Consider the following 25,000-nt stretch of genomic DNA (forward strand, 5'->3'; position numbering starts at 1 on the left):
AGCCACTTAAGATGCCTTTTGCAATTCAGTCAGTTTGTGGTATATGAATGGCAACTATAAGGCAGTCTTCCCTCTAGTAATTCGCTCTCCCTTACAGCCAGCAGCAGTGTCGCGGCGGGCTCACGCTTGCTATTTCCAGTCTTTGTCTCGGGGATTACCAATCATTGTCTTCGACCCCGAGTCAGGAGAGAAAACCGAGCACATTTTCCTCTCTCCGTCTCTCGTTTCTTCCTCCATTCTCTCTCCTTCTCTCTCTTTCTCTCCAGCTTCATTGCATCTTTTGTCTTTATTGTGACCTAAATCAGTCTGTATCACATCTTAGATCCTCCTTGCTCAACTCTATCTTCTTTAACTTCACGAAAAATTTTTAGGACTTCCGTCAGCACCCACACAAAGAAAGGGTCACTGCTGATTTTTCGATTTCTTGACCTGCACCCGACTTTTTTGTTTTCTTTTATGTAGGAGAAGCAGCGGCCAAGGCAACAGAATTTAATGATAAAGAGAAAGGCCCACTGGTGCCAATCTCCAAATAGAGTCAGAAGCGATTGTCAAGAAATGAATACGATCGTAAACATAACATATACTCTTTGGAAGAAGATGAAGGAAAAAAAAAAAAAGAGTGTAACGTTTTATATATAATTTTCCGCATTGCAAAGCGGTGCTTGACTGTTATATGTATGTATGAACATTACAGAGTTAGTTATAATGGATGGTGAAAGTTGCGTCGTAGTTTTGTTCGATTAAATTAAACTGGTGGAACATTATGAAAGCGGCGCCTGTATTACGCGTGAGGACACACGAGAATAATGAATGAGACTGCAAAACGTCAGTTGACTGACTTACACATGGCAGCTTCTGCACACTTGTAGCTTACATGTACTTGAGTGATTAAATGAGTGAATGAGTGATTATTAACCCTGCATTAATGTACGCACTTCAAGCATACATGTAGGTGTTACTGATTGATTAATCGACTGATTGATTAATTGATTAATTATTAACCCTAGAACAACGTACGCACTCAGCATTGTGATGTTCGCGTCAGCTGATAATCACCTAAGAACCCATATTAGCAACCCACGTTTTTCTTAAATTTTGCTACCGGATGATAGGCTGCTGGTTGATTAATCTTTTACGTGACAATTTCCAAGCGGCATCGTCTTATCCTTTGACAATCTTTATTTTACTTCTGCCAACTAGAAGAGTGAGGGGGAAGAGAGGCGTCATCATCCGAGATCGAGGGTGATGGCATCAGTGTGTGAGTGTGGAGGATGCCGTCTTTCCTTGGATGGAAAAATACCTGGGCTGTAGAGAAAGAGAAAGAAAAAAAAAACATCAGGGTATCTTGCAGCTGTGTACCGGTGGGAAACGAACTAACGAGAAAGGAAATGTCTCAAACGACTACAGTAAGGAAAGTGTCATGGGTATAAATTGCTGTGTTAGTAATGTACGTGATCGGGAATTATCGTGACGTGCTGTGGGTGTGAGGAGACTGTGGCAGGATAGGCTAGTGTGTAGAGAGGTCAAGATTCATCCTTTGACTTTAGATTAGGGAAGGTGCAGGTGGGACTCATTCCAGTATCTTGGTTTGTTTTCTCGGAGTCATGTGAAAATCTCTGAGGCGAAGGTGACAGACGCAGGTGAGATAACGTAAGGTGGGGAGGCGGCAACAGCGGACAAGCGGGCTACCTGCTGACCAAAGTGGTGAGGGGGGAGGGTGGTGTCACGCCTCGGCCACCTCCTGACCAATCATCACCGTGAACTTGCCCACTGCAGCTGCCCTATTGAACCAATTGGAATTCAGATAAATTATCTGACGTAATGTTAGCAGATAGGGACTGGCTGGTTGGAGTAACGTGTCGGGGCTGGCACGAAGCTTACGGAAGGCAGGCAAAAAAGCTGCAGTAGTATGCGTTTTGTCGTGATGGAAGTGTGGTGCTGTGTCCGGTGATGCATCCCGTGAGGAACTGCCGCGACGAAGGCAGAGGAGTGCGCGAAGGAATGCTGCTGGCAGAAACCACGACTCCAGGTGCAGTGTTTTGGTATCATTATTATTTGTATGTGTTGGAGTGATCATGTAGAGTAGGGAGGCGGACTGCGGGGCATTTGCCATCATGTGGTTGCGCAGCGTCGGTCATGCTTGTTTTTAATTCTTGTCGACTTAAACTTAGCTGCCTTGTTATGGTTTTAGTTGTAGTGCAGATAATTTCGATAGTTCATAGATAATAAAACAGAATAAATCGTACAGAACATCATGAGTTTGCAGCAGGAAGTGTTCATGTGAGGGTCGATGCGGGGGTGGGTAGCGGGCGAGGAGGAAGCTGCGGTTCGAGTCACTGAAGGCTCCGGTGCTTCGAACTGGTGGCCATGCTTCGAGCCACTCAACTCAACGCGCTGGTGTTCAAACTGCTGCTTCATTCCTCCTGCCCCAAATTACGCAGCATCTAGTACTTCTTTATCAGCGAAAAGGAGTAATCTTGTCAATACTGCTCTATGTTCTCTGGTTCAAGTCAATCGCTTTCCCTGACCAACTAGAAGTTAGGAAAGTAATTATTGTTTTACTATCTAAGGACAACAAAAGCATTCGAAAAAAAAAAAAAACTTATTTATAGTTCCAGTTCCCAAAGAAAAATCGTAAGGATTATCGAAAAATGGAGGACAAATGTCTTAAAGTCTCCCTCTTGAAAGAGTTCAAATCATAGGAAACAGCAGCTGGCAAGGAATGCATGATTGAGAATACTGGTTTACTCTTGTATTAGGAAGGTGGACCGAATAGGGGTGAAAGTAAAAAGTCTTTTTAAGTGATCCTGAGGAGGAATTGGAGAAGTAGGAGAAGATAACAGATATGAGATTGTGATCGGAGGAGTCCAACGGAGAAGACAGAGTGACAGGATAAACAAACATAAGGATTAGAGGTTAGGGAAAAGTCGAGAATGTTGGGCGTATCTCCAAGACAGTCAAAAATACTAGTAAGGTGTTGTACTAGTTGCTCTAGGTCGTGGAGGATAGCAAAGTTAAAGACTAAGTCATCGGGTTGGTCAGTGGAGGGAGGCAGGAGAAGGGTGAAAGGGAGTAGTCATAGCCAAATGGTAGAAAATGTGGAAGATTCGAAAGCATGGGCGCGAGAGCAAGTTAGGTCATTGCGCACATAGAAGCAACATCAAGCTTTGAATTGAAAGTGATACTAGAGAAAGTGGGAGAGAACAGATAAGTGGTTACTGTCAGTTGCCTCCAAGACCTGCGTTTCAGTGAGGAAAAGATGAGGTTTACTAGAGGAGAGGTGTTCCATAGATTGAAAATTAGATTTAAGGCTGCGAATAATGCACAAGTTGAGGGGGGATGTGTGTCAAGACATTTAGGGTCGATACCAAAAGAAGAGCAGTCCGATCTGGGGACATTTGTGGTCCCTACCCTAGACGGGGATTCCGAGGCAGGTGGAATCGCCCTAATGAATTCTAAATTTTTGAGTGAAGGATGTTCGTGTGTTAGGTGCATGTAGAGTTGTGAGAAGGAAGAGAATTGTCTTTAGAGGGCAGGCTGTGACTGTCCCCTTATGTTGTGAGACACCAAGGAAAACGGTCAGTGAGGTCACAACTGGATCATTGGAAACTTCACAACACCCCCTGATGCAGTGAGTACAAACCGGTCCAGTGCTTGAGACCTCACGGAGAGTGATTATCATTTCGCCAGGTGTCTATTGCCTCCTTCAGAGCGACATTTGGAATCTACGGATCGTTATCCTTGCTATTTTGCTGTCTTCTGGTCGTTATCCTTGTCGCTGGCTAATGATCACCGCCGTCTACTGCCTATCTTATTTTCAATCAGCTCTGAAGCGTATAATGATTATCACGTAAGGCCCTACCGATGCCTCCCTGTAGATGGCGTTACTTGAGTCCGCTAAACGAGCCGTAAATCCTCCGCCAGCAACAATCCACTTTTACCTAATGAGGAAGTAGGGAGGAAGAAATCAGGGTAAAAGGACGCGTCGTGCCTACGGTAATAAGAAAGAGGCGTGGATGATATCAAAATAACATTAGCTTTTCCATCCGAGTGCTAGATTAGGCTAAAGTTACGTTAACTTTAGATTAATTAGTTAATTAGTTTCATTGCTAATTCCTTCATAATGTAGATTATGATTAAAAAAAAGTATCATAATTTTGCCTAGAAGCAAAGTCACTGTCTTGAAATTAAAAGACTAAGGTTATTTCCGTAAAAGGCGTGGCGCGCGTGCATGTCCTGCAGGACTTGACCAGCGCCGCGTAGGCAGCCATTCCGTGACGCCACCAGCTTGTGATGGTGCTTTCCAGTGCATTTATTCTTTATGTGCAGTATTATTTATTTTTTTAATTTCGTGGCACTATACGTGTAACAGGACCTTTAAAGTGCACCGTTACCAGGCACTACACTAATGGAGCTCAGTAATGTACATTTATTTTCTCCATTTCAGAACAATCGATTCGTGCTCATAAAAAGGAAACAAAATTCGGAAATTAGAGATATCCGACAGAAATAGAATAAAACCTTCTTAGAATTCATTTGGTAATAGAAAATGCAACACTCATTTCTCCAGAACATTATATGGTAAAGTTACCAAAACCTCTTTCAGGTAAATTCATAATTATAAGATTCTGTCGTGGTAAATTGAAGTGGTTCTCTTTGAATTCATTACTTTTTGCTGTAAAGTTAGGGTGAAGAGTGAAGCACGGAGCACGAGAGAGTCAGGTGTTGAAAAACGAAATTGGTAACGTAAAATGTGTTGTCTATTCTTATTTATTTAATCTTTATGCACAAGGGAGGCAGATGAACAAAAATCAGATTCATGGAAAATAAAAAGACTCGTTAATTTTCTCTCCAAAGAAACAAAGGGAAGGAATTTTAAAAAGAACCACTCCTTCCTAAACAAGGTCTAACTGTAGTAAAGTTGTCTGTGAGCAGTGACGACTAGCGCAGATAAGTCGGCCAATGTCTATATCCTATTAATTATTGTAAAGCTTATTATACTTTGATGATGGTGATGGTGATGGTACAAGAGCAGTAAATCTAAGTCACTCTGAACTTAAGATACAATAACTCAATTTATTATGTTACAAGAAAGAACTTGATTATGTTAGAGATATGTTCAGTCTATATATCCTCTCAGAACAAGGTGAGCGGAAGGCTTAAATTACCTTTCATGCAGGTAACTTTCTAGACACTTTATACTGAAAGAGTGGATGAAAGGCGGTATTGGCTGGGGGTGTGATGATTGCTCGTGTGTGTGTGTGTGTGTGTGTGTGTGTGTGTTTAGGCAATTATAACTTACAAGTATTACCCTGCATGATGCATATATCGCTGGACACACATTCACACACGCACGTACACACACACACACACACACACACACACACACACACACACACACACACAAACCAATCCCTGCATAAAGCCAAAACCTCGCACACAAGAGCCCCTAAAACTTCAGTGTATAGAGAAAGTTTTTCGCGAATAATTGTGTTGAGAAAACTTAGTTCGAGTGCAGAGAGAGAGAGAGAGAGAGAGAGAGAGAGAGAGAGAGAGAGAGAGAGAGAGAGAGAGAGAGAGAGAGAGAATTTACGGTGACCGAATGTTTAGCAAAATAGAAAATAAATAAATAAAGTAAGTAAGAAATTAAATGAAGAATAATTTTCACTACATCAAGGGAGGACATTGATGCATTGTCACTTTATTTCTCTTTCTTTATGACCGCTTTGAGGAAATTAGTTTAGGTCTTGTCTCATTTCACATTGCACAGTTTCCTCCTTCACCAACACTCTTTCATCTTTAAACTCCTATGACCCAAGCTGTCTGAGCAATCCCATATTATTTTACTAAGCAGAGATATAAGACTAAAAGCATTGAAAGTTTTGAAATACAACGTCACTCCTCTTTTTTTTTTTTTTTTTTGCGGTCAGCAGGCGTCAGTATTATAGTCTTAACTTTCACCATTTCATCAAGCCTGAGAAACAGTTAGAAAAGTCAGAGGGTTAAGCCAGGGCGTCTTATGTAGTGTCTTGGTATCCGTCTTTTCCTTAACCTTCGTCTTGTGTTCTTAAGGGTGATGATCTTCGTCCTACGCTGAACTTACATTTTCGCGAATTCCTAAATTTTCTCCCATCTCATCAAGACTTTTCAAAGGCTACAGAAAAGATAAGTCGTGTTCTGGTTAATTTTCCCATTCACGATACATAACTGCTATTAATCTATTACTAGAATCACATGAACAACATTTCTAACCCCAGTAACTTCCACCAGAGCCTGTTAATTGTAAGAGATAAGACGGGGAAATGTATTGGGATTAAGGCCGATAATGATGACGGCTGCCGCGCTCTCCGTATGGCGATGGAGACGGAAATCTATTCTTGTTGATAGTGACGGTGATGATTAGGGTGGCGGCGGCGTCGGCGGCGGCGGCGGCGGTGGTGGCGGTGGTGGTGGTGATGGTCTCGATGGGGACGGTGATGAAGATTAATGAAGGAGTGATGAAAGGATTGCCAGACTGAGAGTGGTGGGAGATGAGAGGAGGAAGATCGAGAAACAGAATGAGTCTCTCTCTCTCTCTCTCTCTCTCTCTCTCTCTCTCTCTCTCTCTCTCTCTCTCTCTCTCTCTCTCTCTCTCTCTCCTCCACCAACTGTCCCTTTGCTGCATCCCCACATTTCTCTCTTTCTCTCCCTTCCTTTATCCTCTCTGTCAGTTTGTTTTTATCCTTCTGCCGCCTTGTTTCTTCTGCAGGAGTTAATTGGCTTCGTGGGGAGTGTGTATGTGACCTTGACAGTCAGCGATGGTGGTGGTGGTGGTGGCGGCAGTGACAGGCGAGAAGGAGGAGGAGGAGGAGGAGGAGGAGGAGGAGGAGGAGGAGGAGGAGGAGGAGGAAGAAGAGGAGGATGACGTTACGTGGTAAGTGCTGAGGAGCGAGTGAGGCGCATTACAGCCTGGAAGTGCTTGGGAGGGAGTTGCAGAGAGGTGGTGAAGCATCCTAGTGGTATAATGACGAAGGGAAGGGAGCGAGGTGAGGCTGAGTGTGTTAGGACGGGGTGGCGGCGGCGGTGATGGTGGTGGTGGTGGTGGTGGTGGCGATGGTGGTGGTGACAGGGACAGAGGTGTGAGTATGTGCTTGTGACACGGGATATGAAGTGTGGGAGGGATGCTTTGTCTTGAAGCAAGGAAGTGGTGTGCTCTAGTGTTCTGCGTAGGAGAGAGAGAGAGAGAGAGAGAGAGAGAGAGAGAGAGAGAGAGAGAGAGAGAGAGAGAGAGAGAGAGAGAGAGAGAGAGCGCCCAAAGGAACTAGCAGAGAAAGGAGGAAGGATTAAAGGAGTAATAATGAAAAGAATTACGGCTGAGAAAGAACAAAGGAGCGAAAGTAAAAGGAAAAATTGTTGATCCTGAAGTGAGCGAAAGAGAGAGAGAGAGAGAGAGAGAGAGAGAGAGAGAGAGAGAGAGAGAGAGAGAGAGAGAGAGAGAGAGAGAGAGAAAGTACAAATACATTCACATCAATTCCCAGTAACTTGATAAGAGACTTTCCTGCCTCCCCAACCGTTGCTTCTTCTTTTCCCTTCCCTTTTTACTTTCCTTCCTCTCTTCCCTATTCTTTTTATCTTCCTTTACTATTACTGTGTTGACTTTCTTCCCTTTCATCCCTTTCTTCTTTTTCTTCCTACCTTTGCCTCATACTCAGGAATCACAAATTTTCCCTCTTTGTTTTCGCCCCCTTCCTTTCTTATTTTTCTCTTTCTTTTTTACTCCATCCCCTTCCGTTTCCCCCCCTTCTCTCTCTCTCTCTCTCTCTCTCTCTCTCTCTCTCTCTCTCTCTCTCTCTGAGAAAACCACCACTTTTTTTTTTGCTTTCTTTTCACGTTCCTTTTTACTTTCATCAAACTATTTCACGACTAATTCATTTTCCTCCTTTTAATTTTTCCAATCTTACAGTATTCCCTAATTTCTCTCCCTCTCTCTCTCTCTCTCTCTCTCTCTCTCTCTCTCTCTCTCTCTCTCTCTCTCTCTCTCTCTCTCTCTCTCTCTCTCTCTCTCTCTCTCTCTTAATTCGTGGTGTAATTCATTTCCAACTTGGCATTTTTAACGTTTACCTCCTCTCTCATTTTCGTTCCATCTTTCTCTCTCTCTGTCTCTCCCCGGCCCCTTAATTTCTCACTTTTGTCTCTTTTTATCTCTTTATCACTCTCCCACGCCGCATTTACGTCTTCCTTCCTTTCCTTTCCTTCCTGGCCCTTCTTCCCTTCTCTTTCCCTGTCCTCTCCCTTCCTCCCTTGTCAACCAGATGGCGGAGTCACTTGTCCTTTCAGACCCGCTTTAATGGAGGCTCCGCTGGAAGGACGTGAATTGTGACCCGCTGTGTGAGATGGGGGGAAGAGGAGGAGGGGGAGGAGGAGGAGGACTGTGACCTACTAAGGGAAGGGCAGCCACGTTCTCCTGGGGTAGTGAAGTGAGGGTAGAAGAACAGTGGGGAGTTGAGGTGTTTTTGATATAGGTGGTTGAAGGAGAGCAGATGGGAAATTAGTTGAAGAGATAGGAGAGTTAAACAAGGTAGAGAGGACCGAGGAACTGAATAAGCAAATTGGATAGTTAAAAAAAAGACAGAACAAAAAATAACCATTTGAAGAAATTAGTCGGTAAACGAAAACAGAATAAAGAGAAAAGTAAATGAACAGATGACACGGTGAATGAACAAAAGACAAAACCAGGTGAAGAAACGAGACAGTAAAGCAAGACACAGTAAACAGGGAACCAAATGGAGAGATGAGACGGTAAAAGAAGACAGCAAACAGAAGAATTAGATGGAGAAATGAGACACCAAAAATAGACATGGTAGACAGAAAACTAAATGCAGAGATGAGTCAATAGTAAAGAAACAAGAGAGAGAGAGAGAGAGAGAGAGAGAGAGAGAGAGAGAGAGAGAGAGAGAGAGAGAGAGAGAGAGAGAGAGAGAGAGAGAGAGAGAGAGAGAGCAGGTTTTGACACACCTTTGTTCTGCAGTGGGATCATAGAGACTGACGATAATGATGATGATGATGATGATGATGATGATGATGATGATGATGGAAGGGGAGGGGATACAGCAGGTACTGGGAACTTATTCACGCTGATTCTGAAACGACGTATTATTTCTTTTGTGAGTTATTTCTGAGGATAAAAAGGAGTGTCAATTTTCAACTCATCAGGAACAATTTAATGGGGGAAGACTTAAAAGTGTGGAGGAGGAGGAGGAGGAGGAGGAGGAGGAGGAGAGGAGGAGGAGACGGAGGAAGAAGAAAGGCTACTTTACCCAAGAAAGGAGAGGAGGAGCTGCAGAAGAACGGATGAGGTGGGTGAGGAGAATACTTTTTTCTTTTTCTTTTTTAATTTTCTTTTTTCTTTTTTTTTGATGGTATAAACTTTTTTTTTTTTTGAGGCGGTATACACACACATTGCTGCCGCCGCTGCTGCTGTTTCTGCCCCCAATCATAATATTTGTTCTACACACACACACACACACACACACACACACACACACACACACACACACACACACACACACACACACACACACACACACACACACATACACACACATACACACACACGCACACACACAAACAGACACACACACACTTCCTCTTTACACATTTTTTATTTGTTTATTTATTTATTTATTCATTTATTTTGACACCGCAGCATTTTCAGGGTTAGTTGTTATGTTGAGGAAGGACCAGAGAGTGAGAGAGAGGGGGAGAGGGAAAGAGAGAGGGAGAGGGAGAGGGAGAGGGAAGTTGGGGAAGACCATGGGGAATAGGAGTGATGGATGCGAGGCTTGGGACATGAAAGGTGGGGAGGAGGGGATGGGACGCAGGTGCGGTTGTTGGGGGGGGGGGGTTGGTGGAGAGGGCAGAAGACGGAGGAAGGTGGAAAAAATTGTGAGGCCAAGGTAGTAGAAAGCTGACAGGGTTAAAATGTTCACAAAGTAAGTTTTTTGATATTTTCTTTTTGTTGTTATCATTCATTCCTGTCTTTAATGTTCTCTCTTGTGGTGGTGGTGGTGGTGGTGGTAGCAGTGGTAGTAGAAGTGGTTATTTATTTTTTTTATTATTCGTTCTTGTCTTTAGTGTTGTTCTTTTCTTGTAATAGTAGTAGTAGTAATAGTAGTAGTAGCAGTAGTAGTAGTAGTAATCTAGTCTGTATTTTTTTGCTATCTACGCCATTCTCAACCTAACCTCACCTAACCTAATCTAACTAACTGCGTCTGTCCATCCCTCCCTCCCTCCCTTCCTCCCTCCCTCCATTCATCCATCCATCCATCCCTCCATCCACCTTAACCGATAAGTCGTACAGCACCATCCACTGTTTTTATCATCATTTCATAATTCTCCATTTCTCTCTTCGCCATTTTCCTTTTTCGTCTCTAGGAGGAGCAGGAAGGTGAGGTACAATAAGTTACGTTTTGGGGAAAGTTTTGCCGGTAGTAAAAGTTTAATTAGGTGAGATAATAAGAATGATGGCCGCGGTGGTGGGGATGGTGACGATAATGGTACTGCTAATAGTGGTGGGGAGGGTGATAGTGATGGTGCTGGTGATGGTGAAGGCGTGGTGGAAGTGGTCATGAAGGCGCTGGGAAGGGTGAAGATGATGGATAAATATTTTTTGGTGGTTGTCGTGGCGGTGATGAAGGTGTTGCTATTACTTGTGGTGGTGGTGGTGGAGGAAGGGGTGATAGAAAAGGAAAGAAGAAGAAAGGGTAGAGACATTGGTGGTGATGGTGGAAGCAGGGATGACGGCAGTGGTGATGGTGGGGATGCGAATGAAGGAAGGGGTATGTGACAGCAATGGTGTGATGGTGATGATAGAAGAAATGCTTAAGACAGTGGTGATGTTGGAGTTGTGATGGTGTGTTACTGATAACAGAGATGCCACTGTGGATAAAAGAAAGGAGTAAGTGGAGGCAATGATATTATAGAGACGGCAGGGCATGTGAAGAAGGTGGTAATTGATGACAGCAGTGAAGAAGGTAGCCGCGGGGGATTAGGTGCTAGCGACTGTGGAAGTGTTGGCAAGGGTAGTGATGGTGGTGGTGATGGTGGTGACGCCAGCGGGAGAGTTCTGACGGGAGATTAAAACATCAAACAAACCAGATGAGAGAGACGTCCTTAGAGGTGTGGCAATTCATCACCAAGCCGTAACACCACCACCACAACACTTACCACCACAGGCCATCTCGCCACTCACGCAACACACACCACACAACACACATGCATATCCCCAACATCCATTATAACACACATGTTTTCCTACACTCAAAACACATCACACATCACACGCCCCGCATCCCAGCCTCACTTCCTTACCAAACAGCAATACGAGCCATGCAATACACAGCGCAATACGAGACGCACAAAACACACACACACACACGCACACACGCACACACACACACACACACACACACACACACACACACACACACACACACACACACACACACACACACACAGCACACAACACAGCACTCGAGGGAGCTGTGACAAAGAACCTGCAAGGGAAGGAGGGAAGGGAGAGAAGGAATCGTGCAAGGAGAAGGAACCAAGAGGGAAAAGGAAAAGAACTAGCTGGAATGAGAGAAGAGAGAAAAGAAGAGAAGAGAAAAGCAGTTTGAACGAGGAAGGAGGAGGAGGAGGAGAAAGAGAAAGACGTGCAGAAGAAGGAAGAGGGAAAGACGAAGAGAACTAACAGTAAAGGGAAAGAGAAATGAGGGAAAGACATGAAGAGTGAATTTGGAGGAACGGGCGTGACGAGGTTGGCGGAAGGAGAAAAAAAGAGGAGAGGGAAGGTCACTGATGATGAGGCAGCTGGAGGAGGGGGAAGAAGAGGACGAGCAGGAGAGAGGGGAGGGAGGGAGAGGTTAGGCTATCATTAATGATTCCTGAGGGATGGGTGGAAGGAGGGAAGGAAGAGAAGAAAAATAAGTCGCAGGAATAGCAGCGGGACAGGAACAGCAACGAAAAGAGGGATGATTCTGAAGCGAGTGTGATGAAGCCGGAAAATATTGCATACATTAGCGGTAACGAGGGAAAAAATAGGTGCAGAAATATCGACCTGGTCTTGTGCATTAGGAGAGAGAGGGAGAGAGAGAGAGAGAGAGAGAGAGAGAGAGAGAGAGAGAGAGAGAGAGAGAGAGAGAGAGAGAGAGAGTATGGGTTGCGACTTGGTAATGTGTCGAGGGACGAAAGAATATTGGACACAGAAGGATTGAGTTAACGGGGATCTACTGAATGTTGATGAGGAAGGAGGAGAGGGAAGGAGATACTCGCATAAAATACATGGCAAAGGAGGACAGCACGTCTACACACACACACACACACACACACACACGCACATACACGCAGCAGAGGACATCATAGGATGGTAATGTGTGCCAGAGACAGAAATCTCGCCTTTTCGCGGCCGTCAGTAGTGGAAAAAAAAAAAAAACGCACGCATGTTTGGAAGAGGGGACAAAAATAAAGGGAAGGCTAAAAGCGATCATTGACGGGCTCCCGCAACTAGTGTAGAGAGCCGGAAGAGGAAGCGGGGACAGGGGACTGGAGGGTTAGGCTTAGGATGGACGTTGTGAGAGGGAATGACGTAGGAGTGTGAAAGAGGTGGCGGGGTGAAAAAAAAAGGTAAAAGAAAAAAAAAGTTTAGCGTTAGGGCTGTGTGACACTGTTTAGAATGAATAAATGAGTGTGGAAAGATTAAGATCAAGGCTGCCTTACATTGTGTTTAGGAAAAAAATGGGAAAGGCGATTATATAATTGTTAGAAAAGGTGACAGGACGAAGACGGTTACTTGCCTTCCACTGTGTTTGGGAGAAAACGTGAAGGGCGATGATAAGGTTATTGATGGAAGAACTAGAGATGAGAAGGGGTAAAATTAGGGTTGTCTGATATTGTGTTTAGGATAATGGAACAAATATTAAAGGGAATGGCAGTGATGATGGCTTGAAGAGTTGATCGAGGTGAGAGGAGTTAACATTACGGTTGTCATATACTGTAGGTGAATGAGCTACTAATGAAGTGCTACTGTCACGTTCCCTTAAGCCAGTGTTGCCATTGTGAGGTGTTGAGTAATGTCTCATTCACTTTCATTATGCTTTTCCCTCTGACTGCTAAGAATATATTGCTTCATTAGGGTTTGTGAGTTGACCGTCTACTGATTAGAGGAGTCAAAGAGAAAACGCAGGACACAGTGGAAGTTCGTGACGATGACCGGGACAGTAGTACACGTTAATGTGAATGAAGGGGTAAAATAAAGAAAGTATGTAAGAAATATAATATATATCATGGAATAATACAAATACCATTGTGGCAAAACCCCAGAACTATCATCGTCATACTTTTCCTTCACTCTTCTCCTCCTATCCACTTTCTCTTTTGCCCTCTTTCTATTTTTCCACCCCCTTGAAAAAAAAATAATAAAATAAATAAATAAAAATAAATAAATAGGAGTCACTAAGCCATTTCTTCAGTGTCATTGAGTTGTGTTATGAAGCTGTAAGAAAACAGAAAGAGGACTAACTGTGGTATTCCTTCAAGCGTTTTCAATACTTTACCATCATAGTGGCCACCAAAAAAAGCCAAACAAATGCAAAACTTAAAAAAAAAAAAAAACGAAAAGCAGAACTATCATAACACTTTCCATTCTTGTATTACCAAACTTTCGTCACCATAAAAGATAGATGGACAGAATAGAGACCAGGAACTGATAGGAAACTGATGATGTGCAGTACGAAAGATAAGTGAGAAGGAAGGAAGAAGAAAGAAAGAAAGAAAGGTGTTCCCGCTTATCTTCATCTTTACCCCCTTCGGTGTTGATACGTGGATGTTGAGATGGAAGGGTTACAGGTGTTGCCGTATGTACGTAAGAGTGAAGGTGTATTCGTGTGGATGACTGTGTTCTGCTGGGGAATTGATGGGTTGGTCTGCGTGATGTGTGATATATAGGGTGCAGCAAATATACGTGGGAGGTTATTTATGAGAGAGAGAGAGAGAGAGAGAGAGAGAGAGAGAGAGAGAGAGAGAGAGAGAGAGAGAGAGAGAGAGAGAGAGAGAGAGAGAGAGAGAGAGAGAGAGAGAGAGAGAGAGAGAGAGAGAGAGAGAGGTATACGAGTAAGGGCAAACATGTGGTGTGGCAGAATTTCGGAAATGGAGAAGACGGTAAGGTCAGAAAGAGGAGATGGAAGAAGAGAATGAAGAAAAGAACGCCTTGTAGAAATTGGAGGAAAAAGGAAGCGTAAGAGAAGGAAAAGCAGGAGGAGATAAAGAAGAGAGGACAAGGAGTAAAAACAGGAGGAGAAAGAGGATGAGGAGGAGAAGGAAAAAGGGGAATAGAAGGAAGGACAGGAGAAGGAGAAAGAGCAGAAGATGAAGAAGCAAACAGATGAAGATAGAAGGAACTAGAGAAAAGAAGGAAAAAAAAGAAAGAAAAAGAAACACAGGAGGATAAGGTGAAAGAGTCGGAGGAGGAGGAAGAGAAAGAGGAAGAGAAGCACAAGGAATAAGAACAGGAGTAGGAGAAGGAAGGAGGAGGACGAGGAGAAAAAAAAAAAGCAGAAGGAGGAACAAAAAACAAGCAGCTTTCGTTTTCTGTTGTAAGCACCCTTGGAATTATTGATCATGTCGTGTTTTTCATCTATTCTTGCATTGTTTTTCTTTTTCAGGTCAAGTGTGCAAGTGATGACGGAGGACAAAAAAAAAAAAGGTAGCGTTGCGTCATGTTATTTCGAGAGATCAGTTTCTTTTATTCAATTCCCGACGGAGAAGGACAAGTTAGACGAAGGTCACGCCTTTAGGAATGTCGAGTGTTGACTTAATGTTTTTATTAACTTTTTTTTTTTCCAGGTAGAGGTATGTTGTATTTTTTGAGTTTTCTCTCTTCTGTACAAGTGTAAAAATTCTCTCTCTCTCTCTCTCTCTCTCTCTCTCTCTCTCTCTCTCTCTCTCTATCCTTGAATCTACAATCACAGGAGTAATGATATATTTCTTAATTTCCTCTCTTCTGCGTACTCTTACATTTCTCTCTCTCTCCCTCTCTCTCTCTCTCTCTCTCTCTCTCTCTCTCTCTCTCTCTCTCTCTCTCTCTCTCTCTCTCTCTCTCTCTCTCTCTCTCTCTCTCTCTCTCTCTCTCTCTCTCTCTCTCTCTCTCTCTCTTGAATCCACAATCACAGAAGTAATGATATATTTTTTAATTTCCTCTCTTCTGCGTACTCTTACATTTCTCTCTCTCTCTCTCTCTCTCTCTCTCTCTCTCTCTCTCTCTTCTCTCTCTCTCTCTCTCTCTCTCTCTCTCTCTCCATGAATCAGTAACCGCAGACGTAATGATAAACTCGGAGCAAAACTCGTTCTTTCATACTCTGTAGTTTTCCGAGAAGCGAAGTAGAGTCCTCTCTTTTAAACTCGCCGCTCCTGGGTTCGCTATATTATCGACTCTAATTATAGGGTGTAATATACCAGGGACGTAAAAGATTGATATGGTGGAAGTTTGATCATTTCGCCTCTTTTAAAAGCGACGTTAGAAGTCTCGTTAATGGTGTGGCTGTGACTGGCTAGTAAATTCTGCTGCGTCTTGTATTACGTAAAGGAAAGGAAAAGGAAGAGGTCTCGTGAATGTAATGTTATGGGTGTGATAATTTGGGAGTTTTTTTTTTTTTTTTTTGGTGATGGATTACTCGTGGGTGTAGTGAGTGAGTGGTAATGATTTAGTAACTTATAATAATGTTTGAAGTTTCGTTATTTCTTTGACTATAGAAAAAATAAAAAAAAGATAATTTGGCATCTTTTGGTAGGTAAAGGAACACTTGTGGATATAGCAAGTGTGAGTGGTGATAATATAGTGTCTGTTAGTATAGCAAGTTTCATTATCTCTGGGACTTTAGCAAAAAAAAAAAAAAAAAAATGAAATGAAATAAATAAAGTGATATAAATAAATGGATAAATAAATAGATAAATAAAGCCTTCCATGTACTACGAATGTGTAAAAGTAATGGTAGACTTAGATTTCCCTTCCAAGGATCCCAAGTATAAGAGTACGTTTATTTTCTCTCCGTCTTTTAAGCTTTATCCTCTTTCTTTTTACTTCAAAGATAAAAAAATTCCAAAAATAATGACCGATTCCTTTCATTCTCTCATCTAAGAACAAGATGAAAAGGACATAGTGTCTTTTTGCTTAAGATTCATTTGCTTTAATGGAAATTGAGTCGAAAAGAAGAGAGAATGGAACTGTAGCGGAAAAAAAAAAAATTGAAACAAGTGGAAGAAGTAGCGCCTGCAGTGAAAGATAACGAAACTACAGTGGCAAAGGTAATGCTTCTTGTGAAAGATAGAGACTGTAGTGGAAAAGTAGCGCCTGTAGGGAAAGATAATGAAATTGTAGTGAAAAGAAAAAAAAATGCTTGAGAATGGGACTGCGGTCTAGAAGATAATGCCATTGTACTCATGGGAAAGCATAATTATCCCTCACTTTTCGCTTTTGAAGACCAGAATACAATATCTTTTCTTTCTTTGTTTCGCGGTCTTTGATATTGTGTACTCTTGTTGCAATAAGAAAACATCATTGTCCCTCAGCTTTCCTTTAAAGATGAGAGCAGAATGTCTTTTTTTCTCCTATTTTTGCAGCTTTTATTTTTTCTAGTTCAAGTATGCTAACAAGAAAGCATCATAAACCCACAGTAATACTCATCTAGACAAGTATATGATGGGATACTAGTTTTATTTAGCACATATCTATTTAACTCACTTTATTTTTATTTTGTTTAGCGTTTATAATCTTATATAGGAGAGGCACTGACCGAGAGCAACAAAATAAATAAAATATCTATAAAAAATGCCCACGGAAGCTACAATACCAGTCCTTATAGAATACTTGTTCCCTTTGGTACTCGTATATACTGGTAAAAACAACTTTTATATAGACAACAATATGAAAAAAAAATAATGAAGTTTTCTGTATTGGAATGAGTTAATGGGCATGTATTAATAGCGTCGCTTCACTGAGCCGTGACCCTTTTCGTTTATTATAGTGTTATAAACCAATGAAAACAATTTTTTTTTTAATATAGACGAGTTCATGGAAAAAAAAAAATCTTTCTTCTGCACTGGAATAGTTAGAGTTTATATTAATAGCATCATTTTATGTAGCAGTGATCCTTGATGTGTACTGTTCTTTTATAGACTGATGAAAGCAACTTCTCTAATACATATGAGTGCATAAAAAAAAAAAAACTTTCTTCAGCATTAGAATGAGTTAATGAGGACGTATTAATAGCGGTCCCTCGCAAAGTCTTGGTCTTTGCTGCATTTTGATTTGTTATGAGCCAGACATTGCTTGCTAAGTGGCTTTGTCTCTGCCGCCTCTGACGACACCAAAATGGACTTTAATTCTTCGGTGTGTAACTCTTCATTATATTCAGCCTCCAATAAAACCTTAACATTTGATCTGTACAACAAATGTGAAGTGTTAGCTTGCGTGAACATATGTTGCTTCATGTAGGAGCACGCGACAATAAATCGTATGAAATGCGCGAAAAGAAAGGAATTACAGTAGGCATCTACAAACGATGTCGGGGTTTTGGTTATCGGCAACTTCAGATTTCATAACCATGGATATAAGGCAGCCCGTAAAGTGCGTCGCGAAATACATTCATTAGAAATTTCTACTCACTTATAATATTTCAGGAGTTATAGTCGCCAGCAGCTGTAGATTCCCCAACCATGTAAAGTAAATAAAGTGAGAAACTCGTATTCCTCGATCTGGTACACAAGTGAGCGAGTGGATGTGATGTATGGGTGTGTTGATTCAGTATCATGTTATCACAGTTACAGTCCTCAACCACTTCACATTTCCCAACCATGTTGAGGAAATTAAGTGTGAAACTAGTATTGTTCGATCATGGATATAAGAGGGAGTGTCATTGTGATATGTAGGCACGATTCCTCAATCTAACAGCTCGACACAACCTTCCAGACAACTAACTCTCTTCTTCTGTGACACTCAACTGTTCCCCTCTTCTACACTGAACATCCTCGGTCTGTCCTTTACTTATAATCTAAACTAGAAACTTAACATTTCATCTCTAGTTAAAACGCCTTCTATGAAGTTAGGTGTTCTGAGACGTCACCGTCAAATTTTCTCACCTTTCCAGCTACTAAGTATGTACAGGGGCCTTATCCGTCCATGAATGGAGTATGTTTCACATGTATGGGGGATTCCACTCATTCCACTGTTTTAGACAGGATGGAATCAAAAAGCTTTTTGTCTTATCAACTCCTCTTCTCTAACTGACTGTCTTCAGCCTCTTTCTCATCGCCGCAATGTTGCATCTCTTGCTATCTTCTACTGCTATTTTCATGCCAACTGCTCTTCTGATCTTGCTAACTGCATGCCTCTCCTCCTCCCTCGGCTTCGCTGCACAAGACTTTCTTCTTTCTCTCACCCATATTCTGTCCCCCTCTCTAATGCAAGAGTTAACCAGTATTCCCAATCACTCATGCCTTTCTCTGGTAAACTCTGAAACTCCTTGCCTGCTTCTGTGTTTCCACATTCCTATGACTTGAACTCTTTCAAGACACTTATCCTGTAATTTTTGACTACCGCTTTCGACCCTCTTCGGGGACTGGCACCGGCTTTTTTTTTTTTTATTGCAGTTTTGTTGCCTTTCCTACATAAAAAAAAAAAAGTTGATTCAGTATAATATTTCTCAGTTTGTCGCCAAGAATTTTTGTTTTTTTCCAGCCGTATAAGAGGAATAAAATATGAAGGTAATAATTTTCGATTTCACAAACAACACTAGCATTAGGATTCCAGCCTTGTATGAGGCAATGCGGTGTGGCCTCGTGAACGTGTCTGTTTTTTCCAGTGTGGTCAAAATATGTGGCGTGGTCAGGGGTGTGAATAATGAGCGTTGTGTAGACGGCTGGTGTCAAATTCTGAATTTAGTTATGATGAATAACAGTTTTTTTTTTGTTTATTTATTGTGGGAAATTTCATGTATTTGTTTCAATCTAACGAAATGATGAGCAATGGCAGAGAAACCACAGTATGTAATTCATTGGTACCAGTGTAGTCCCTTGCTCTTGGATATGTCTTGGATATGATTGTATAATAGTACCATTGTAGTAGTCTCTCTTGGCTGTTGGATGGCACAGTATGGTAATATTATAGTACCAGTATAGTTCTTCCAGGCTGTTAGAGATATGTCACAGTATGGTAGTTCATCAGTGCCAGTGTAGTCCCTCTTGGCTGTTATGTATGGTGCAGAATGGTAGGCTAATAATACCAGTGTGTCTTTACCCGCAGGATGTCACTGCATGGTATTCTAATGACAGTTATGATCAAGTCGAGTAATCTACACTTCCAACGTGATTATAGTTCTCCTTCCGTCTTACGTCTTATGATATGCTGACAGTCTTCTTACTAAATCCTCACAATGTACAGATTATGAACAGATCAGAGGACTCAGGACGGAGAGAGAAAGCTAAATACAGGGAATGTAAGTCGTACAGGTGATGATCGCAGTAGTGTAGTCTATCTTGTCTGTTACACTCTTGCCTAACCCATTCAGTATCACGGCATCGATTTCACTATATTGTAGCAGCCATTACAGGATCTGGCCGAGTTACCAGTAAAACTTTTCGTCAGCAGTAGCTTATGATTAATCTAATTACTACCGCAGCACAATTTGATCTTATTAGCTCCATTGTCATTAACTAACAGGGGCTTTCATGAAGTTTAAAAACTGCCTGTAGTACTAAATAGATTAATGACGTATTGGTGCAAACAGGATCCATGTGACGGACGGGTCGACTAGCGAGCACGTGACGTCAGCTGTCCTACCGCCTCACACACTCTCCTGTCTGAACACAGCCATCCTCCTACCCTAATATATGGCAATAATGAAAGCAGATAGAAAAAATAACGAGGAAAAATGTGTAAAAATAGTGAGTAACAAGTGCGTTAATGAGGAGTGAATAGGAAGGATTGGGGCTGGTGACGCACTGCCCACTCGCTGGCTGGCTGACCCGTCTGCGGTGTGGATCCTTAGTGTAAGAGCGAAAGTACCCTAGAATTCCTGATGCTTCTCTCCCGGTGCTTCTCTGCTGCTGCTTCTCTCCTGACGCTGGCACATAAAGCCCAGAAGAGCAGCGGACCCTTCTAATATCCAACGTAGTGATAATTTTAGTCCCTCATGGTGATTAATATTGCATTAGATAATTAGTCAGCGAAGCAGCGACTCATACGAGTATAGGTGCTTGGGGCGTAGGAGGGAGAGAGAGTAAATTAGATCATATGGAAACGTCAAATTTACTTTAGATGTTAAAAATTACGAGGAGCGTGGCGTAACTAAGCACTCATGAGTCATTTTCACGCCCCCAAGATCATCAGGACAATCTATTTTGTTTTAAATTGCCTTCTTCCTTAACCGTATGAAGTCCAGCCCTCTTGAATATCTGCCTACGGTGAGAATACGAGAATACAAAGGAAGCTGCAAGAAGCCAGTAAGCCTATACGTGGCAGGCCCTGTGCAGAACTTGCCTAAACCCGTCTATCATCCCTGTCTGTAAAATTTAACTAATGTATTATTCTTTATTAACTTAACAGTTCGTGAGGTAAATGTTTCAGACCCTTAGAGTGACCAAGTGTAAAACGTATATACCTTTAGCCACCTACCATCCCTGTTTATGAAATTAATCTAATCTTTTAATCCCTTCTGACTCAGCACTTCAAGCTACGTGAGTGTCTGAGAAATTAAGAACGACGAAATGACAAAACGAAGGGACAAAAACGTATTTTACCGCTCTTCGAAATTAGCTGCTGATCTAATCCTAGTGTTAAGGGACAAGAGGCTGCTCAGGGCGGGGAGTCGTAATTCACGGCCACTCAAAAGGCTTATAATAGAAACGCATCTTCTCTGGGAATTCTCGAATGGCTCAGTATTTAGATGATTAATGTCACGACCCATTTTTTTCCCGTTTGAATACAGTCCCGGACGCAAGAAATAATGCAACTAAGCTGATGTCTTGACAGGTTCATTTAGGTGCCGTGAAATATTGCATTACATTGGAAATTGTAAGGGAAACCGAGAGAGAGAGAGAGAGAGAGAGAGAGAGAGAGAGAGAGAGAGAGAGAGAGAGAGAGAGAGAGAGAGAGAGAGAGAGAGAGGAACTAAGCTTTGTTGCAATGGAAGTCGTGGGTGTTGGAACAAACCCTTCATGAAACGAGTTACCATTGCTGTTAATCTGGAAACCTGAAAGGAAAAAAAAATATTAAGGGACTCGATGGCTCTCTGGTAAAGTGTTGAGTTGCGAGTTCGATTTTAGCTCACGAAAACTCATGGGTGGGAGAGGTAGCGCTTTCTTAGTAAATCTAACCGCTATTCTGTTCACCTCCCTGATGCAAGAGTCAACCACTATTGCTAGTCGTTCATCCCTTTTGCTGGTAAATTCTGGAACTCTCCGCCGCCTTTTGTATTTCCTCTTTCCTACGACTTAAATTCTTTGAAGATGAAGGTTACAAGACACTTTACAACATAACTTTGGTTTTGCATTAAGTCTGTCGTTTTGAGGGACTGGAAACTTTAGTGACCCTCTTTTCTCCATTTTTGTTGCCCCTGGCCGGACTTCCATACATGAAAAAAAAGACAAAAAAGTAATCAGCTAACGTCCTAGAACTTGCTACTGCGGCGCCTTAACCACACCAAAACATCACATACCAGGTGATTACAAGGTGATTTGAATAGCGCCTTGAGTCCTACTGTTCGGTATCTGGCTCGTGGAAGTTTTATCGAAGGAAGAAGTAGCGCTTTCTTTTAAACCAAGCCAGCTCCTTAGACCTTCGTTGTTGCGGCGGTATGATCAATACAAGGGTTGCCACGTATAGACCTACTGGATTTTGTATCCTTTTCATGTATTTTTTTCTTTCTTATGATCGAAACTAATAAACATCGAAGCTAAACTATCGAGAGAGTCATAGGAATGTTCAAGTACTAGTTTGTAACGACTAAACCCAGTCTAACCTAGCCTGACGTAACTCAACTTTTTTTAAGCCTAACATGACATAACTCGATCTAAATCTCTTTCTCTCTCTCTGGAACTTGTAGCACAGTTGTGGTTAGTTTCGTTGCCTTGGCCGCTGTCTTAGCTACTAAGGGAGTTTACGCAAGCTTTTGTCGCGCAGAGGAACCATAGTAGCTGATGATGATGATGACGATTGTTATTATTATTATTATTATTATTATTATTATTATTATTATAGGATTAAGTATAGACAGGAGAGAAAGGAAGAAAATACTAGTAATACCTAATTATATCCTTACCCTAATACAACCTAACCTCCTACTTTGTCTTCTTGTACATCTGCCTACGACGTAAACTTGTTCAGACAGACGTTTCAGGACACTTCACACTGTTTTCTGATTGTCCTGTTAAGGGGCTGAAACCTAGCACGCCTTTTTCCCCCAGTTTTGCTGCCCTTGGCCAGAACCCCTCTTGCATAAAAAAATACAGAGGGGATCACGGTTACATAGGATCTAAAGAGTAGAGTTGTATGAAAGAATAAAGGATAGGGAAATATAGATAGATAGACAGAGAGAGAGAGAGAGAGAGAGAGAGAGAGAGAGAGAGAGAGAGAGAGAGAGAGAGAGAGAGAGAGAGAGAGAGAGAGAGAGAGAGAGAGAGAGAGAGAGAGAGTTGTGACAGAAGCATTGGAGCGGACAAAAGAAACTCATTACATCGTTCTTAGGAAGAGTGAATGTGACGACGGTAATATTTAAGGAAGAGAGAGAGAGAGAGAGAGAGAGAGAGAGAGAGAGAGAGAGAGAGAGAGAGAGAGAGAGAGAGAGAGAGAGAGAGAGAGAGAGAGAGAGAGAGAGACTTTGTGTTAAATTCACGGATGTTGATTGCAGAATTTTTTTTGGTGCACGATTTTTTTCTCCGTTTTTAGATAACTTTGAATGCATATATTTCACAGACACACACACACACACACACACACACACACACACACACACACACACACACACACACACACACACACACACACACACACACACACACACGTCCCAGGATGAAGGCGGCAGGTGAACTTTGCTTTAATTAATCCTTAGTGAAAAGTTATCCAAGGAATTAATAATTAAATTTTTCTTCTCCTTCTTTACATTCACCTGGATTAATTTTTTTCGTACAATCTTAACTCTCTCTCTCTCTCTCTCTCTCTCTCTCTCTCTCTCTCTCTCTCTCTCTCTCTCTCTCTCTCTCTCTCTCTCTCTCTCTCTCTCATTGGTCTTTATCATCTCGCGTGTTTCTCTTCCTGATTAGGTGACTTTGGACTCTCACGAAGGTCTTTCAGAGAGAGAGAGAGAGAGAGAGAGAGAGAGAGAGAGAGAGAGAGAGAGAGAGAGAGAGAGAGAGAGAAAGGGGTAATGACTTAAAGACTTCCAAAGCAAAAAAAGAATAAAAAAAAGGTAAGAAAGAGACAACATAATTTTTGTCTCATTTCGTTCTGAGCATCTGAGTTCGTTTCTCCCCCCTCCCCCCTCTCTCTCTCTCTCTCTCTCTCTTTTCCTGAAGAGTAAAAGCAAGTTGTGTGTGTGTGTGTGTGTGTGTGTGTGTGTGTGTGTGTTTGAGAATATTCTGCCTCAAGACCTTTAAATTGGCAAGTCCTTTGAAAACTTGCCACTCTTGCGCTCTTTATTTATTTATATTTTGTATTTATATCTTTATTTGTGGGGGATTTCAACTGTAGGCATTTTTTGGGGGTACTGAAGTAAATCGCGTTGTTATTTATTGTTGATGAACGATTGGCAGCTTTTATGTTCATATTTTTTCTTGTTTGCGGTGGGGAGGGGATTATTTAAATGTTTTCCTCCCTTTTTTTTTTTTTTTATCTTGTCTTGGTTTTTGTCTCTGTGCTTCCTCTTTGTCCTCTTCCCTGAGCGTGTGTGTGTGTGTGTGTGTGTGTGTGTGTGTGTGTGTGTGTGTGTGTGTGTGTGTGTGTGTGTGTGTGTGTTTCTCTTGACTATTATGTAGTGTTTGTGTGCGCATGTCTCTCTCTCTCTCTCTCTCTCTCTCTCTCTCTCTCTCTCTCTCTCTCTCTCTCTCTCTCTCTCTCTCTCTCTCTCTCTCTCTCTCTCTCTCTCTCTCTCTCCTGTGATCCAATTAAAGTTACCTCTCTGCTCCTCCCTCTCCCCTCCCTTTCCCTCCCCTTCCATTAAGGTGCAGCACGTCTCACGATCGCTGGGAGGGGACGGGAGTGGCAGGAGGGAGAGGAAGGGAAGGAGGAAGGGAAAAAATGGGAAAGGAAAGTAAGTTGGTTTGATGAGATTTTTCTTGGTACGGCTACCATTAGAAGCAAAGATATAAAAGGATGGCTGCTGGGTATAGATGGATAGGTGGATGAACTGATAGATAAGTTGGTAGGTGAAGAGTTACGTGTTCCATGAAAAAAGGATAATTGTGTTGCGTCTCTCTCCAGTGATTTATTTATTTTTTCAGTGTTGATTGTACATACGTTGTGTTGTGTTGTGCTTTTATTTTTTCTTTCTTCAGTGGAAACGCAAATGAAATACCTCTGTTTATCTTTCTCCCTCTCTCTCTTTCTCTCTCTCTCTCTCTCTCTCTCTCTCTCTCTCTCTCTCTCTCTCTCTCTCTCTCTCTCTCTCTCTCTCTCTCTCGTTTAAAAAAAAAAGTAAAGTAATTCACGTGAAGGTTTTGCATATTTAAATGGATCATACTTATGTACTCTTACCCTCCAACATACACAAACATACCCCACACACAAATCCACACTCATACACCCCAAACAATTTTACCCACATCTACCCACCGACACACAAACATCCACACATATCCATAACATCCACAGGCAACTCCACACCCCACCTTTCTTCACAGTACATGCCTCCCTCGACACAAAGTCAGACACTGAATAATCTACAGTTATAATTTCGAGAGGTGTTGCTGTAGTAGT

At 42.1% G+C, this 25,000-nt stretch overlaps 2 protein-coding genes across 6 annotated transcripts in view; one reads left to right on the forward strand and one right to left on the reverse strand.

Moving 5' to 3' along the window:
* The window catches only part of LOC135109425 (octopamine receptor Oamb-like), a 245,230-nt gene that overhangs the window by 43,716 nt on the left and 176,514 nt on the right, over positions 1-25,000 (reverse strand). The gene's annotated exons all lie outside the window — the stretch shown is intronic.
* The window catches only part of LOC135109441 (uncharacterized), an 86,844-nt gene continuing 63,595 nt past the window's right edge, over positions 1,752-25,000 (forward strand). Inside the window, exon 1 of one of the 5 annotated variants that reach the window (XM_064020831.1) lies at positions 1,752-2,029. In XM_064020831.1, the coding sequence (XP_063876901.1) occupies positions 1,951-2,029 (79 nt within the window). In that variant the 5' untranslated portion in view covers positions 1,752-1,950. The remainder of the gene's footprint in view (positions 2,030-25,000) is intronic. The other 4 variants (XM_064020825.1, XR_010272703.1, XR_010272704.1 and 1 more) reach the window with 4 other exon arrangements.

This window comes from Scylla paramamosain, chromosome 2 (assembly GCF_035594125.1).
Source record: "Scylla paramamosain isolate STU-SP2022 chromosome 2, ASM3559412v1, whole genome shotgun sequence".
NCBI classification, from domain to species: domain Eukaryota; kingdom Metazoa; phylum Arthropoda; class Malacostraca; order Decapoda; family Portunidae; genus Scylla; species Scylla paramamosain.